General features: G+C 41.0%; 1 protein-coding gene across 4 annotated transcripts in view; it reads right to left on the bottom strand.

Annotated features, from left to right (window-relative positions):
* Positions 1-6187: 6187 nt before the first annotated feature.
* Positions 6188-17610, bottom strand: part of SLC35G2 (solute carrier family 35 member G2) — a 34375-nt gene continuing 22952 nt past the window's right edge. For all 4 annotated transcript variants that reach the window (NM_001328316.1, XM_016942002.3, XM_063805277.1 and 1 more), the window contains 1 exon segment: positions 6188-7640. In NM_001328316.1, coding sequence (NP_001315245.1) covers positions 6384-7622 — 1239 coding nt within the window. In that variant the 5' untranslated portion in view covers positions 7623-7640 and the 3' untranslated portion in view covers positions 6188-6383.

Genomic DNA, 17610 nt, shown 5'->3' with positions numbered 1-17610 from the left:
GCACTGGGATTGGGCGGGCCCACATGTCAATCAAGCCCCCTGCGTGATGTGGAGGGAGCGGAGGCTGCGCGGCGGAGAGTAGAGAGCTAGAGGGTGAGAAGCGCTGGGCCGGACCAGAACTGTCTTCGCTTTTCCCTCTGCGGCTGCTCTGGTTGGTTACTTTGAGCCTTCCTCCTCAGCGCCGCAGGAGAGACTTAACAGCAAAAATGACTGTGTCCTGAGTTCAGCCCCCACTGCTCTGGGAGCTTCCCCCTGGTTTCTGCACCTGAAGAATGTCATCCCAGCCGAAGGTTCTTAGGAGCGGGGAGCGACAAAGAAAAACAAAGAAAAGCAGACCTGAAAATTGGGACCTGGGAGAAATGTAAGACATGTGCTTAATTTGAGGCACAGACCAAAAGAAGCTGAGTCTGAGGGCCCTCTAAAAGTGTCCTCGTGCTTGGGCAGCTTACATTCTTGGGGGCAGTAGTGTTATGAAGAGGACCTTCGTAGCCAGGTCTGCCCATTCTTAGGGCTCCAGCCACTGGCTGAGGCATCAGTAAGTTGGTTCTTCCCCTCGCCGGTGCTGCAGGCCCCCTTCCCCGCCCCCGCGCCGTAACCTGCCTCTTTTTTTTTTTTTTTGAAACGAGTTTCGCTCTGTCGCCAGGGTGGAGTGCAGTGGCACGATCTCGGCTCACTGCAACCTCCGCCTCCGGGTTCAAGCGATTCTCCTGCCTCAGCCTCCCGAGTAGCTGGGATTACAGGCATGTACCACCACGCCCAGCTAATTTTTTTGTATTTTTAGCAGTGACGGGGTTTCACCATGTTGGCCAGGATGGTCTCGATCTCTTGACCTCGTGATCCGCCAGCCTCGGCCTCCCAAAGTGCTGGGATTACAGGCGTGAGCCACCACGCCCAGCCGCCTCATCTCTTCTTAACCATCTTTGTGGCACAGTTTAGGGTCGCTCCTCAGGGAAGCTTGCTCAGTTAGGTACCTTCCTTGGAGCACAGGTGTTTTCTCCATCCGATCTATTGAAATGGTTTGCCTGTATGCCTACCTAGATTGTAAACTCCGTTGAATCAGTAACCATGTCTGTTCAGTTTCTCCCTAGGGCCTTGCAGTAGGGTAGATGGTCAGTAAATACTGTTTAAGGCATTAATACTTTTTATTTTAATCCTGGCCCTGGATATCAGCCTCAAAAGTTTGCAGTTTTCTGCATTTAACTTCAAAATTATTTACGTGATTGGTAATGCATGCATGTGGTTGGCCTGTGCTGTAATTTAGATGTTTGTTCCCCTAAACCTCCTGTTGAAATTTGATCCCCAATGTTGGAGGTGGGGACTAATGGGCAGTGTTGGGTCATGGAGGTGGTTCCTTCATGAATAGATTAATGTCCTCCCTGGGGAGAGGGTAAATGAGTTCTCTTTATTTCCACCAGAGCTGGTTAAAAAGAACGTCGCACTTCCTTTCTTCTTTTGCGTCCTCTCTGGCCATGTAATCTCTGCACACACCAGCTCTCCTTTGCCTTCTGGCATGAGTAGAAGCAGTCTTAGGCTCCCATCAGATGCAGATGCTCAGTCTTGAACTTTTCCAGACATCAGAACCATAAGCCGAAAAACCTTTTCTGTTTCTAAATTATCCAGCTTTGGGTATTCCTTTCTAGCAACACTAAAGGGACTAAGACAGCCTGCCATATGTAGGATCACAAGGTCAAGCACAAATTTACCTATTTATGCTGTACTATCCTCAGGTTGGCTGGGACAAGTAGACCATGAAACTGGGCAACAGCTACTCTATGTCTACATTCTGTTATTAGCATCCAAAGTGAATAATGGCGGTGAATTTTGAGTTTATTCTAAGGGTTTAAATAACTTTGCATATTTTATCATGACTGGTATGGACTGAATTGCATCCCCCCCAAAAATTCATACTGAAGCCCTCACTCCTAATGTGACTATATAAATGTTTCTTAACTTACAAAGGGGTTATGTTCCAATAAACCCACCATAAACTGAAAATACCTTAAGTTGAAAAGATCTTAAGTCAGAAATGCATTTAATGCTTCTAACCTACCAAACATCATAGCTTAGCGTAGCCTACCTAAAACATGCTCAGAATACTTACATTAGCCTTCAGTTAGGCAAAATCATCTAATACAAAGCTTATTTTTTAATAAAGTATTGAGTATTTCATGTAATCTAAATACTGAATGAAAAACTGGATGGTTTTATGGGTACTCAAAGTACAGATTCTAGAGTGCATATGGCTTTTGGACCATCATAAAGTCAAAAAAATCTTAAGTCAGGGACCATCTCTAGTTGGAGCTAGGCCTTTAGGGAGGTAATAAAAATTAAATTAGGTCATAAGGGTGGGGCCCTAATCCCATAAGATTAATGTCTTTATAGAAAGTGGCACCAGAGAGCTCTCTCCATTTGAGAACACAGCAAGCAGACAGACATCTGCAAGCCAGGGAGAGAGCCCTCACCCAAAACTGACCATGCTGGCACCCTCTTTTGGACCGCCCAACCTACATAACTTTGAAAAAATAAACTTCTGTTGTGTAAGCCACCCAATCTAGTATTTTATTATGGCAGCCCAAGCTAATACAATGGTTTTATTTGTTGATACATTTTATAAAGTTTACAGACTGAGATATTATATTCATTTTTGAAGAAACTGTTGTCCAGAGTTAAAACTGTTGCTGCAAAATCACCCATCAAACTGTTAGCACAGCCTGACTCAATTTTAATTCTAATTACATATTTAACATACAATGGAGGCAGAAGGTGTGAATATAAATACAACAGGTAAAATACAGAAATACAGTTCTTGCCTTCATGTAGCTTACCACCACCTTAAGTGGGGAAAATTAACCCAGCAAAAAGTATGCTGAAGTCATACATTTAGGGTTTTTGTTTGTTTGTTTGTTTGTTTTTTTGAGATGGAGTCTCGCTTTTTTGCCCAGGTTGGAGTGCAGTGGCACCACCTCAGCTTATTGCAACCTCCACCTCCCGGGTTCAAGCAATTCTCCTGCCTCAGCCTCCCAAGTTGCTGGGACTACAGGCACATACCACCACACCTGGCTAATTTTTTGTATTTTTAGTAGAGACGGGGTTTCACAATGTTGGCCAGGCTTGTCTCAAACCCCTGACCTCAGGTGATCCACCCACCTCAGCCTCCCAAAGTGTTGGGATTACAAGCGTGAGCCACAGCACCCAGCTAGTTTATCCTCTTAATTTTCCTTCTTTAATCTTTCTCATCACTCATTCTTAACAGGAACTCTTTAAAAAAAATTTAAGAAACCTCCAAAAATATATGCAAAAGAGGAGTCAAAGAAGAAAACTAAGCAAACAGCAATGAAAAAGGAAAGCATAGACTGGAAGGGCAGATAGGCAGAAAGGCATGTATGTAATTGCACTTAGAAGGGATGCAGTACATGTTTTAATGGGGTGGGAGCTGTCCCAGAGACTTCCTTTCACACAGTCTGTCTCCCCAGCTTCCAAATATAAACATGCACATGGCTGCTGCTTCCTCTCTTTCAGGGGAACTCAAACCAAAAACAGGAATCATCCTTGCTAATTAGTGCTGAGTGGATCAGGGACTAACCAGAATCAGGCAACAAGAAAATGTAAGTCAAAACTTATGATCAGCCCTGGCAACAGAGCTAGACCCTGTCTCTACAAAACAAAATTTTTTTTAATCAGCTGGGCATAGTGGCATGTGCCTGTAGTCCCAGCCACTCTGGAGGCTGAGGTGGGAGGATGGCTTGAGCCCAGGAATTTGAGGCTGCAATGAGCTATGATCACACCACATCTCAAAACAAAAACAAAACTTATCTAGGGACTACACGTGGAGCTTTGGATATGGGCAGCTAATCTGTCTACGATTAAAAACACACAGGTGGCTTACTTTATTAATCCAAAATAAAAGAATTTGGGAACACAAGAAAGGGAAAAATGAGCCTCCATGTCAAGACCTTTCCCAGAAACCTGATAGCTTAGAGTTAGAAATTGTTATAGACAGTCCAGTGCAAGGAGGACATTAAGCCACAGGGGAAAGGAGTTGTGTGGCCAGGTTAGTCAGGCAATTAACTAGAAAAAATCTGTCCACATAGAGGAGCCTGTATAATAAAAAGGTATTAAATGATAGTAGAATATTGCTAGAGCAGAAGATAGCTAGAAATATAATCAATAACCAGGTTATGGAAGTCAGGCACCTTAGAGTTTATCCTATAGGCAATGAGAAGCCATTCAAAGGGTTTTTGTTTTTGTTTTCAGCACTTTAAAGATGTCATTCTCGTTTTCCAGCCTCCATTATATCTGTGAGAAACTAGTTGTAATTCTTATCATTGTTTTCTTGTATGTCTTATGCCTTTTTCTATGAATGCTTTTAAGATTTTGTTTATATTTATCAAAACACTGATGTTTCTAGGTGTCTTTTTCTATGAATGCTTATAAGATTTTCATTATATTTATCAAAAGTTACACTGTGATGTTTCATTACACTGTGATGTTTGTTTTGGTTTTGGTTTTGTATTTATCCTGCTTGGGGTTCATTTCATTCCCTGGGTCTGTGGATTGCTGGTTTCTCATTTTCTTTTTTTTTTTTTTTTTTTAAATCAAATTTGGAAGACTTTTGTCCAGTATTTCTTCAAATTTTTTTTTCTGTCCCATTCTGTTTCTCCTCTTCTTCTGGGACTACAATTACACTCATGCTAGACTTCTCAGTACTTAGTACAGGTCATTCAGGCTCTATTCATTCTTTTTTCAGTTTGTATAATTTCTATTGAGAGCCACTGTCTAGTAATCCCTGAAAAAATCTAAATGTTGACATTTTCCCAAAGCACAGTACCCTGCTGATGGCTGTAGTTTCCTTTGGGGAAGGTTTAGAGATATGTTAGTCAGGAAATCAGAAATTAGATGATATTACTACAGAGAGGATTTAGTATTGAGTTTTCATTGACTGAAAAAGCAAAAACGGAACACTGAGGTTACCCAGAGGTGATAACTGCAGGGAGCAGCTGTCAATGATAGATCTAGTGAAAATGGGGAATCAAGGTGGATTATCAGGTCTCAGAAACTCAGACAAATGACCTGGCTGAGTATTGCTCAGACCCCTGAGAGGATGCTGTCTGGCTGATCCTACTACTTCAGGGAAGGATATGATGAGGCTAGTTGTGGGTGGGGAGGATGTCAAAAGAAGCTCAAGGCTGAAATCAATTGCTGCTGCTGGAGCAAAGGGCTCTTGCTTGTTGCTGGGATAACAGTGACAGAAACTGCAAACAAATGGAAAGGAGGAAGTCCCTTCTTCCCTTCTGCCTTCCAGTCTCCCTCTAATGCCCTTTATTGATGGAACCTAGTGAGACACCAGCTGACATAGAAAAAAATGTAGTTTGCAGGGTTTGAGCCACAGCATTACAGAGAAATGTATAGAAGGGGGAATGTGGACCTGAGACAATAGTTTAATAACCAGTACCATTTCATTTATTTGTGCTAAATTGGTAAGAATGGCCAAAATTAGACTTATTGCCATCATATGTGCTTTTACAGACTTTTAGACCTTTTTGAAAAGAATCTCAGGATACCATGTCAATTTTCTGCTATATTATGATTACTGTTGGTGCCTTTTTCAGGAGTAAGGAGTACTTTTACTGCAGCTCACACATACACTAGCCACAAAATCATAAACAAGGGCAGCCTTGGAAGAGATCTACATAACTGAGGATAAGCAGACCCTACCCCAATGTTAGGTCTCCAAACATCAGGGACAAAATGGCATGGGCTAGGTAGGACTGGCAAGAATCCACACTTCTCCCTATTTCTATTTCCTATGTATCGCCTAATGTGCTCATAATAAGGAGAAAACCAATTTCCTGTTCTAACTTTGGACAGCCACCCATTGTCATTAAAAAACCACTTATTTTCCCTTCTTTCCTCTTTTCTTGCCTCAACTCAGGCTCCTTTACCCAGCCCTATGACTTCTAGTTTTCTAATGCAAGTAGATGACAAAACAGGGTTTGGTGTTCAACATTTCACCTTATAGTGTATTTTTCACAAATGAAGGAGTTTTGTTGAACATTTGTAGAACATTTCTAATTTTTGAACTTCAGTTCCATTTGAGTCTTCTATTATTTAGTAATAGCAGTTAACATTCTCCTTCTACTATAATTTACCTGGAAAGACACCCATAAATACCAATAAAGATACCAGATTCATAACGTATTTCTTATATTTAATATTTGTATTTGAATATATTAGACTAGAATAAATTTTCTGCATTTGTATATATTATATATTATATAGCACTCTGTCAATTATATAACACAAAAGACATTCATAGGTAAACATTAAAATGGCAGTATACATATTAATAACTGAACATTAATGAGACAATAATAATCAGGTATTCATTTAATGGGAGAGTCTAGTATTTCCTGGTAGTCCTGCCTTCTTAAATTCCTCCAGTAAAGTTTATAGCCAGCAAGGACAAAAACACTAATCATAATGATTACCCCTCCAAAAACATCATAGATGCTAGGAAATATGTGCAGCACGAGAAGCTGCAAGACCATAGCTACCACAATCTCCAAATGTTGTACTGTGCTAACCAAAGCTGGATGGAATTTGTCCAAGGCATAATAAACTCCTAAGAATGCTGCAGTAGAACAGACACATATAGCAATGAGATAACTCCAGGTTTCTCCATCTAATGGGATGATGGGTTCTTGAAGAATAAACATAGTAGATATTCCCCAAATTGTCCCAGTCCAACCAAAAGTAAACAGTGCAGTCCACATGCTGATCTTCTCCTTGATGGATCTGTATACTATCATTGAGAGAGCAGTGGTCAGTCCAGCCATCACAGTCATGGTGTACCCAAAGGCTTCTTTCCAGGCATTTAACAAAGAATTGTCTTCATCAACAATGTTTGGGATCATGACAAGACAAACACCTAAGATGCTGCAAACAACTGTAGCCATGTCAACATAAGCCATTTTCTCATCTACGAGTAAAAAAGCCAAAATGGCACTGAAGACTGTAGTTGTGGCTCTCCACATAGTGGTCCCATTGCTGGGAGGAACTATTGAAAATGATGTATAAGCACAAGTGATAGAAATGACATTGCATACACCATAAAAGAAGAGTCGTAATCTGTATCCACTGGGTCCAAAGGGGGCCTCCTGATAGTAACACACAACTAACACAGATAAGACCTGAAAAACAGAACGGATAAAAATCAGTTCTAGAGATGGAACTTTAGACCGATCAGAAACAAGCCTAGTGATAAGAGCTACACATCCATGAGCCAAAGCAGATCCAAACAGCACTATCCACATTTTTCGGGATTGAAAAATGTTTTTTTCTGCAAAGCTCTGGAATTGTCCAATCTCATTGATCATTGGGTCTTCTGTTGGTGGAGGTAGGGTATCCATGGTTCCAAAGAAAGCTCTTCCTTTTTTTTTCATTTCACTCAGCAGACCTTTCTTTGGATTTTCCTCCATAAAATTTCCATAGTCTTCATTGATTTCTTCATATCCATCATCGCCAGGCTGGGGATAATGAGAAGTATATTTCACCATCACTGTGTTGGGATGTATTTTCACCCGTTTTTTAACTGGATATTTTCTGGAGGGAGAAGTATCCATTTCTTCAGATAATCAATTCTATTTAAAGAAAAAAAATGACAAGACATTCATTTCATTGAAAATTTAATTTCTATTATAATCATATGCATCAATTCAATGATAGAAAGTAGAGGCTGTAACAGTAGTCCAGAAAAAAAAGAAATTAGAGATGATCTGGCAATATGCCTTATCAGATGTATGGTACCTACTGGAATTGTTTACCCTTTTTTCACTCTCATCTGAAGTCTGTCCCCATTTCTCTTTGCTTACTTGTTTCATTCAGCTCTATTTTCTATCTTTATACCACAAACGGATTTTTCCATCTTTTCATTCCTACCTGTTTCTCCACCTATCCAACAAGCAAAACACAGAAAGATAAATAATAACTTAGGTCAAACCTTTCCTTCTCATTGGGTCCATTTGCCTGTTATAAATTATTAGTTAAGTCCAAAGTATTTTGTATAATCAATTCTGTATAATACCAGAATTCACCTTATAAATTATAGTGATTTTTAAACATTTATTCTGGACTCCCCATAAGTTTTGAGATATAAAAATACACTGAAATTAGAACATAAATAACATGAATTTAGTAACACTCATGCATTGTTGGTAGAAAGGTTAAATTGTACAACCTCTCTCGTGAACAGTTGGACCATATGTATTAAGATTTTAACTATCCTCTACTCAGCAATACCACTTTTAAGATTTTATGCTAAAGAGGTGATCACAAGATGCTTTTTACATTCTGAATAAAAAAGGGGGGAATAAGAATACGTATTTATATTTGTTTACATAACAAAGAAATTATATAAATATACCAAGAAAACTAATGGTGGTTCAGGTGACAGGAGAACAAGAATGGAAGAAAACCTTTTTGTTATTTATTTTTTTAAATTTTTATTTTTGAATTGTGATATTATCCAAAAAAATAGAATTAAAATGTTTATCTGTTAAGAAAAAGAATATATCAAAAAATGTGGGGAAAATGTACATACAGGAGAGTTCATTGTAGCTTACTACAATGAATGTTCATACAATGGAATACTATGCTATCTATTAAAAATGACAGTGTAGGCACGGTGGCTCACACCTGTAATCCCAGCATTTTGGGAGGCTGAGGCGGGCGGATCACTTGAGGCCAGAAGTTTGAGAGGAGTTGGCCAGCCTGGCCAACATGATGAAATGCCATTTCTACTAAAAATACTAAATTTAGCCGGGCCTGGTGGTATGTGTCTGTAATTCCAGCTACTCGGGAGGCTGAGGCATGAGAATCACTTGAATTCAGGAAGCAGAGGTTGCAGTGAGCCAAGATTGTGCTACTGCACTCCAGCCTGGGTGACAGAGTGAGACTCTGTCTCAAAACAAAACAAAACAAAAACGATGTCCACTATATAATGTCAAGTGGGAAAAAAAGTTGAACTTACTGTAAGAATTAAATAAAATAATGCATATAAACAATTTGCCACAGTGCTGGCATATAGTAAACTCTCAATAAATGTTAGCAATAAATTTGGCTTCCTTTCACCTATAACAACTTTATGAAACACTGGGTATCTTCTACAATATTATTATTTCTTTTAGACCTTTATTTTTTCACTTGGTTCTTTCTTTCCTTCCTTTCAACAATTTCCTATTTCCCTCCCAATGATCCTCTCCTCCCGCTTAAAAAACAAAAAAGAAGCCAGGCACGCTGGCTCATGCCTGTAATCCCAGCACTTTGGGAGGCCGAGGTAGGCAGATCACCTGAGGTCAGGAGTTTGAGACCTGCCTGGCCAACATGGTAAAACCCTGTCTCTAGTAAAAATGCAAAAATTAGCTGGGAATGGTGGCAGGCGCCTGTAATCCCAGCTACTCAGGAGGCTGAGGTAGGAGAACTGCTTGAACCCAGGAGACGGAGGTTGCAGTGAGCCGAGATTGTGCCACTGCACTCCAGCGTCAGCAACAGAGCAAGACTCCATCTCAAAAAAAGAAAAAGAAAAAGAATCTTTTTTTTTCTTCCTCGTGACTCCCTGATTTCTTGCCAAAAACTCATCGGTTCCAGGATCCTAAACAATGGCCCAGAAATAAAATCTCATTTTGTTCTTCGACACCATCTGGGGAGCTAAATGTTCTATTCCTATTTACTCCTTTCTTTTCTAAAAGGCACCACCTTCAGCTGGAAGAAGTCATGAAAAAAATATCACCTGTGCCTCCAAACCCTTCTATTTCCTAGCCTGGATGTCCCATTTGCAGTCCTTCTTCCTGCACACCACTATCAGGCTAATCTGACTGTTCTTTATTTCCAACTTTTGCCAGGACATGTCAAATCATAGCTTCAACAATCCCAAACTGAATAGTCTTGTTCTCCCAAATAGATTTTTTTCCCTAATGTCCTCATTTATGTCTGTGATACCACAATTTTTCCAGTTCCCCAAGCTAGAAATCAGGGAATACTGTGAATTATCTTTTCTGCCATCTTACTTGCATTTGGTCACTAATCTTACTGTTTTCGTCTTTGAAATATTCCTGTTTTTCCCTTTCTCCTCCAATTCTATGTAACTTTTATAATTGTGGTTTGGGTTATTGTGAATTCCCATCTAGAATATTGCAACAGCATCCTAACTAGCCTCCCTTGAATCCCAGTCCCTCTCTAAAATTTATATTATCCCACTGCCACATTGCTCTTCCTTTAAAAGACTCAAAACAAAAACAAAAACTTCTCAAGCTTTCCCCATTCAAGAACCTACAGTGATTTCCTAATCTCTACCTTATCAAATTTCAACTCCTCTGCCAGGCTCTCAATACCCTGGCTAATCTAGCTCCTATCAGTACTTAGGTCTTCAACACGCCTACCTTGCTCTGAGCAGTCAGTCCAGTGTCTTCCCTGTCCTCATTCTCCATATATACCCTAAGCTTTTATTCTCACCAGTTTCCCTTCTGCTCCAACTTTGTAAACACTGTTCATCTTTTTTTTTTTTTTTTTTTTGAGACGGAGTCTCACTCTTCGCCCAGGCTGGAGCGCAGTGGCACAATCTCGGCTCACTGCAAGCTCCACCTCCCGGGTTCACACCATTCTCCTGCCTCAGCCTCCCGAGTAGCTGGGACTACAGGCTCCCGCCACCACGCCCGGCTAATTTTTTATATTTTTTTTAGTGGAGACAGGGTTTCACCGTATTAGCCAGGATGGTCTCGATCTCCTGACCTTGTGATCTGCCCACCTCGGCCTCCCAAAGTGCTGGGATTACAGGCGTGAGCCACCGCGCCTGGCCAACACTGTTCATCTTTAAAGGCCCAGTACAAATTCTGTCTTTTAGAGACAGGCCTTTCCTCACCTCTAGCCACTTGTGTATTTTTCTTCCTTGTTTAAACATCTGCAGTAGTACTTCTAACCTAATATTTTGTAATCTAATAATTTTGTAACCTAGCTGTCTCAACTCAGTGGAATTTTGTTTCTAGTCACTGTGCCCAAATTTGATATGTCAAATAATAATTATTTTGAGACAGGGTCTCACTCCGTTGCGCAGGCTGGAGTGCAGTGGCGTGATCACTGCTCACTGCAGCCTCGACCTCCAGGGCTCAAGCAATCCTCCCACCTCAGCCTCAGCTAAGACACTTGTACACCACCCCTCCTGGCTGTTTTTTACACTTTCTGTAGAGACAGGGTTTTGCCATGTTGCCCACGATGGTCTCAAACTCCTGGGTTCAAGCAATAAGCATGCCTCAGCCTCTCAAAATGCTGGGATTACAGGCGTGAGCCACCACGCCCAGCTGCATTATTATTTTTTTTTAATTCAACAACTTTGTATATTTTTAGATACAAATACAAAGTTATATCATGCTTTCAAGATATTCTTTTACTAATTCTCAGAACAATGCAAGGCATAAATATTTGTGCACACTCATGCCTACTTGTGTGATCCTGAGTTTAATAGAAGAAAGGATAGAAACTAGCTTGGCTTATACATTTTTTAAAATATTATTTGGCTCATTTTCCCTAAAAACATCAAGAAAGGAATTGCCACATGCCTAATTGAAAAGATATGCTTAGTGGTAAGGATATATATACATCAACTTTTAAGAGGTTTTAAAAAAAAACTCCTCCCATTGTAACAGTTTATAGTTCACCACATACTACTAAAACAACCCATAAACCATGAGTGCATTATCAGGAGTGACAGGAGGGTAAGTCGACCGATGTGAAATTTACCTTGTAGGCAATTGACATTCTGCGGTGTATGGCAACTGGTCATGAGCAGTACGAAGAATTTAAAAGGATCCAATATCTCAATATGTTGAAACAAACTGTATCACTTGGATCCATCAATATCATTTTCCATGGTTAGCTTTTGTTTGTTTTTAGTTATTTATTTATTTTTGAGACGGAGTCTCGCTCTGTCCCCCAGGCTGGAGTGCAGTGGCATGATCTCAGCTCACTGCAACCTCCACCTCCCGGCTTCAAGAGATTCTCCTGCCTCAGCCTCCACAGTAGCTGGGATCATAGGCATGTGCCACTACGCCTGGCTAATTTTTGTATTTTTTTGGTAGAGACGGGGTTTCACCATGTTGGTCAGGCTGGTCTCAAACCCCTGACCTCAAGTGATCCGCCCGCCGCGGCTTCCCGAAGTGCTGGGATCACAGGCATGAGCCACCACGCCCAGCCTAAATCCTGTATTTTTAAAAACTAACAATGGGCCAGGTGCAGTGGCTCATGCCTGTAATTCCAGCACTTTGGGAGGCTGAGGCAGGTGGACCACTTGAGGTCAGGGGTTTGAGACCAGCCTGGCCAACATGGTGAAACCTCGTCTCTACTAAAAATACAGAAAATTAGTTGGGAGTGGTGGCACATGCCTGTAGTCCCAGCTACTTGGGAGGCTAAGACACCAGAATCACTTGAACCCAGGAGGCGGAGGTTGCAGTGAGCCAAGATCGCACCACTGCACTTCAGCCTGGGAGACAGAGAACTTGTCTCAAAAATAAAAAATAAAAATAAATAAAAGCACAGGATTTAAAGTAAAAAAAAAAAAAGTTGGGTTCAACTTTACTTATTAATCATGACTTTGGGTACATGATTTCGTTTTCATAAACTTTAGTTTCTACATGTATAAAAAAAGATAATTATACTTATTACCTATGATTATTACAAAGTATAATGATAAAATATATATAAATTAAATGGCATAACTTGTATATTTAGCACGCAATAAAAATTAGGTACTATTATAATTATTGCATAATTTTTTTTTAGGTTCAGGGAGTACATGTGCAGATTCGTTACGTGTGTGTGTGTGTATATATAATCTTTTTTTTTTTTTTTTTTTTGAGACCAAGTTTCGTTCTTGTTGCCCAGGCTGGAGTGTAATGACATGATCTTGGCTCACTACAACCTCCACCTCCGGATTCAAGCGATTCTCCTGCCTCAGCCTCCCAAATAGCTGGGATTACAGGCATGTGCCACCACGCCCGGCTAATTTTGTATTTTTAGTAGAGACAGGGTTTCTCCATGCTTGTCAGGCTGGTCTTGAACTCCCTACCTCAGGTGATCCGCCTGCCTCAGCCTCCCAAAGTGCTGAGATTACAGGCCACCGCGCCCGGTTCGTTACATGTATATATTATGTAATGGTAAGGTTTAGGATTCTGGTGTATCCATCACCCAAATAGTGAGCATTGCACCCAATAGGTAATTTTTTAACCCTCTCTTCCCACGTACTCTAACCCGTTTCAGAGTCTCCAGGGTCTATTATTTCCATCTTTATGTGTAATTGTTTAGCTCCCACTAATAAGAGCTTATAAGACAGAACATGCAGTATTTGATTTTATGTTTCTGAGTTATTTTACTTAGGATAATAGCCTCTAGCTCTATCCATGTTGCTGCAAAGGACATAATTTCATTCTTTTTTATGACTATGATGGCTTTTTGTCACCCCAGATTCACTTTGTCACCCAGCGAATATGGCTGGCTCAAGTGATCCTCCCAACTCAGCCTCCTAAGTAGCTGGGGCTTCAGATGCCTGCCATCACGCCTACCTAATTTTTGTATTTTTTGTAGAGATGGGTTTTCGCCATGTTGCCCAGGCTGATCTCAAACTCCTGGGCTCAAGTGATCCACCAACCTCAGCCTCCCAAAGTGCTGGGATTATAAGCATAAGCCACCACACCCAGCCTATGATGGCTTTTTGGTGTATAAACTTGGCTATGCTGAACTACATTTTCCAATTTACTTAATCAAACACTAATCTATCTAAGTTGCTGTTGTGAAGAGATTTTGCAGATGTGATAAAAGTCCCTTTTGTTTGCTGTAAATGTGTTGATAAATAAATAGCCCCTAATCTGTTGACTTTATCCTGGGTAGGCCTGACTTAATAAGGGGAGCCCTTTAAAGGTGAGGGCTTAGGCCTTTCTTAAATTCAGAGACTCCAAACAGCTTATGCCCTCGGGGTTCTAGCCTGTTCATGATTTTTTCTTTACTGCCTGTGGACAACAAGCATTATCCTGTGCTCACGGGGTTCTAACCAGTTCTTTCTCTTTTGTTTTGTTTTTGTTTGTTTTGAGACAGAGTCTTGCTCTGTCGCCCAGGCTGGAGTGTAGTGATGCAATCCCGGCTCACTGCAACCTCTGCCTCCCAGGTTCAAGCAATTCTCCTGCCTCAGCCTCCTGAGTACTTGGGATTACAGGCACCCACCACAGCCACCACCAAATCCAGCTAATTTTTGTATTTTAGTAGAGGTGGGGTTTCTCCATGTTGGCCAGGCTGGTCTCGAACTCCTGACCTCAAGTGATCCATCTGCCTCGGCCTTCCAAAGTGCTGGGATTACAGGCATGAACCACTGCTCCCGGCCCCAGCTGGCCCTTAAATCTCCCCTTCCTGAATGACTGCCTGCAGACTTCAGACTTGCTTATCCAGCCCCCACAAGAACATAAGCCAATTTTTTTTTTCTTTTTGAGATGGAGTTTCACTCTTGTTGCCCAGGCTGGAGTGCAATGAAGCCAGTTCTTTATAATAAATCCCCTACTGGTTCTGTGTTTCAAATTAACTCCTAATTCTGATATGTTAGAATTCTCTCCTTGCTTGTTGTCTTCTGCTAACTCTAATAGGCCACCAAAATTCTCTTGGTTGCAAGCATCCAAATGTAAGTTATCTCAGGTAAAATTCTGGAGGGCCTCCTCAGTACACAAATCCCTGATGTGGGAGAGCCTTACATTTTGGGACTTAGAGTTCACAGATTTTTGCTGTTTGGTCTTCTTGCCTAGTAGGCAGCTCTCCTTGGCAGGAACTAACAGTATTCACGTGGCCCCAGGAAACTAGGAAATTTTATTTATTTATTTATTTATTTATTATTTATTTATTTTTAGACAGTCTCACTCTGTCGCCCAGGCTAGAATGTAGTGGCATGATCTTGGCTCACTGCAACCTCCACCTCCCAGGTTCAAGTGATTCTCCTGCCTCAGCCTCCCTCAGCCTCCAGAGTAGCTGGGATTACAGGCATGCACCACCACACCCAGCTAATTTTTATATTTTTAGTAGAAATGGGGTTTCACCATGTTGGCTAGGTTTGTCTCAAACTCCTGACCTCAGGTGATTCACTCGCCTTAGCGCAAAGTACTGGGATTACAGGTGTGAGCCACCATGCCCAGCCAGAAATTTTATTTTAGAGATAAGAAATTTAAGACTCAGAAATTTTGAGTTCTGGCTTGGCCACCAACTAGAGTAATAATTATTGTCTGTCTTAAGAGAAAGTGTTTGGGATGATAATTTTTGGGATCTTTTGACATAACCGTCTTCACAATCGGTTTGTCTTTTTAATGATTTCATACTTATAGTGTTTTGATATCTCTCCCAATGCAAGACCACTATGTAGTTTAGCCACTGTAACTTTCTACAATCTGCTCTAAGTCGTTCTGATCAAAGTGCCAACTCAACTTTTCCTCCTTCCTCAGAGACGAGTGCTCTAAACCAGTATCATGGCTCCAGTTCCTCTGACAAGGATTCACATGGGGTAAGTGCCCACTAAGGCAGAGGTGTCTACTTCAGCAGTGCAGAGCAACTCAGCTAAGTAGAGGGAATATGAAATAGAACCAGAAGTCTAGCCTGCTTAGCTACAAATGTTTCCACCAAAAATAGTGGATACAAATGAATTAAAAGTATGCACAGTTTGGTGTCTGCTTGAACAATGGGCACATTCAGCGTGGAGAGCTTAAAATGACTATTTTTATCCAAAAGAGGAACTATTTCCCAAGCTAGATCCCAGAATATGAGGCCTGAGACCACCTCATTCCTATGGTTGAGAAAAGTAATACAGAATTATGGAGGCTGGCACGTCGGCATGTCCAAAATTTGCAGAGTGGTTAGCAGGCTAGTCCAGAGAAGTGCCAATATTGTGGTTTAAGTCCAAAGTCTGTTGGCTAAAGAATTCCCTCTTGCTTGGAGGAGGTCAGTCTTTTGTGCTATTCAGGCTTTCAACTGATTGGACGATGCCCACCCACATTATGGAAGGCAATTTGCTTTCTCCAAAGTCCACCCTTTCAAATGTAAATCTCATCCAAAAACACTCTCACAGAAACATCCAGAATAATGTTTGACCAGCCAAGTGGACACATAAAAGTAACCATAATTTTTTTTTTTTTTTTACGGCCTGGTGCGGTGGCTCACGCCTGTAATCCCAGCACTTTGGGAGGCCGAGGCGGGCAGATCACAAGGTCAAGAGATCAAGACCATCCTGGCCAACATGGTGAAACCCCGTCTCTACTAAAAATACAAAAATTAGCTAGACGTGATGGTGCGCACCTATAGTCCCAGCTAATTGGAAGGCTGAGGCAGGAGAATTGCCTGAACCTGGGAGGTGGATATTGCAGTGAGCCGAGATCGCGCCACTGACTCCAGCCTGGCGACAGAGCGAGACTCTGTCTCAAAAAAAAAAAAATTAAATTTTTAGGGCATAACTGCAGCTGTTCCTTAAGTAATTTGTATCTGCTTTAAACCACTAGAGAATTAAACTATTCTCAATCAATTCTAAAGGGTGCTGGAAATACATGTCTTTCAGCATCTTCAGGCTGAGTTTCAAGTGCTAGTTTCCTGCTAGTTTCCCAGTGCATGCCTCACATTTTGGCCCAGTCAAGTAAGTCCCATCACCAGCAAATCCACAGTGATTCCACATCAGGAAATTCCCAGTGGTTCCATATCTGAGCTTGCTCAGAATAAACTTCTCACCCAAGAGCTTATTTACCACCATCGGATCTCTAAATAAATAACATTTTGTTTATTCCTATTACAAAAGCAATATATGTTCATTATAGAACATTTAGAAATGTGGGAAAACAAAGAAAATAAAAATCACTCATAATCCTATCATTCAGAGACAACTACAGACCCTTCCAGAAAGATTTTTCTTACAAAACTGATATCAAACATTATATCCTATTTTATAACTTCCCCATTTTACAATACATTGTAAACATTTCCATGTCATTAAAAATTACATAATATCACTTTTAATGGCTAGTTAATATGGAACCAACAAGGGCTTTGAACACATTAACTTCAGCTCTCTGAAAGCTGAAAGGCAAATGGGATGACAAACTACCCTTATACAGAATTAGGTTCATAACAATCACAGGAAATGCCACATATGTGAAAATAAACAGATAACAATTTTGAAGTTTTTCCATTGAATGTACATGAAGGAATGTTTTGTCTTTTTTTTTTTTTTTTTTTCTGAGACAGAGAGTCTTGCTGTCGCCCAGGCTGGAGTGCAGTGGCCCAATCTCTGCTCACTACAACTTCCACCTCCCAGGTTCAAGCAATTCGTGCCTCAGCCTCACGAGTAGCTGGGACTACAGGTGTTAGCCACCATGCCCAGCTAATTTTTGTATTTTCTGTAGAGACAGGATTTTTGCCATGTTGGCCAGGCTGGTCTCAAACTCACGGCCTCATGCAATCAGTCAGCCTGGGCCTCCCAAAGTGCTGGGATTACATGTGTGAGCCACCACGCCCAGTCAACAAATTTGTTTTTTTCTTTTTTTTGAGACGGAG

The sequence above is a fragment of the Pan troglodytes genome, chromosome 2, assembly GCF_028858775.2.
Source record: "Pan troglodytes isolate AG18354 chromosome 2, NHGRI_mPanTro3-v2.0_pri, whole genome shotgun sequence".
NCBI lineage: Eukaryota > Metazoa > Chordata > Mammalia > Primates > Hominidae > Pan > Pan troglodytes.
The sequence above is the reverse complement of the archived record's forward strand: the minus strand, read 5'-3'. Positions and strand labels throughout refer to the sequence as shown.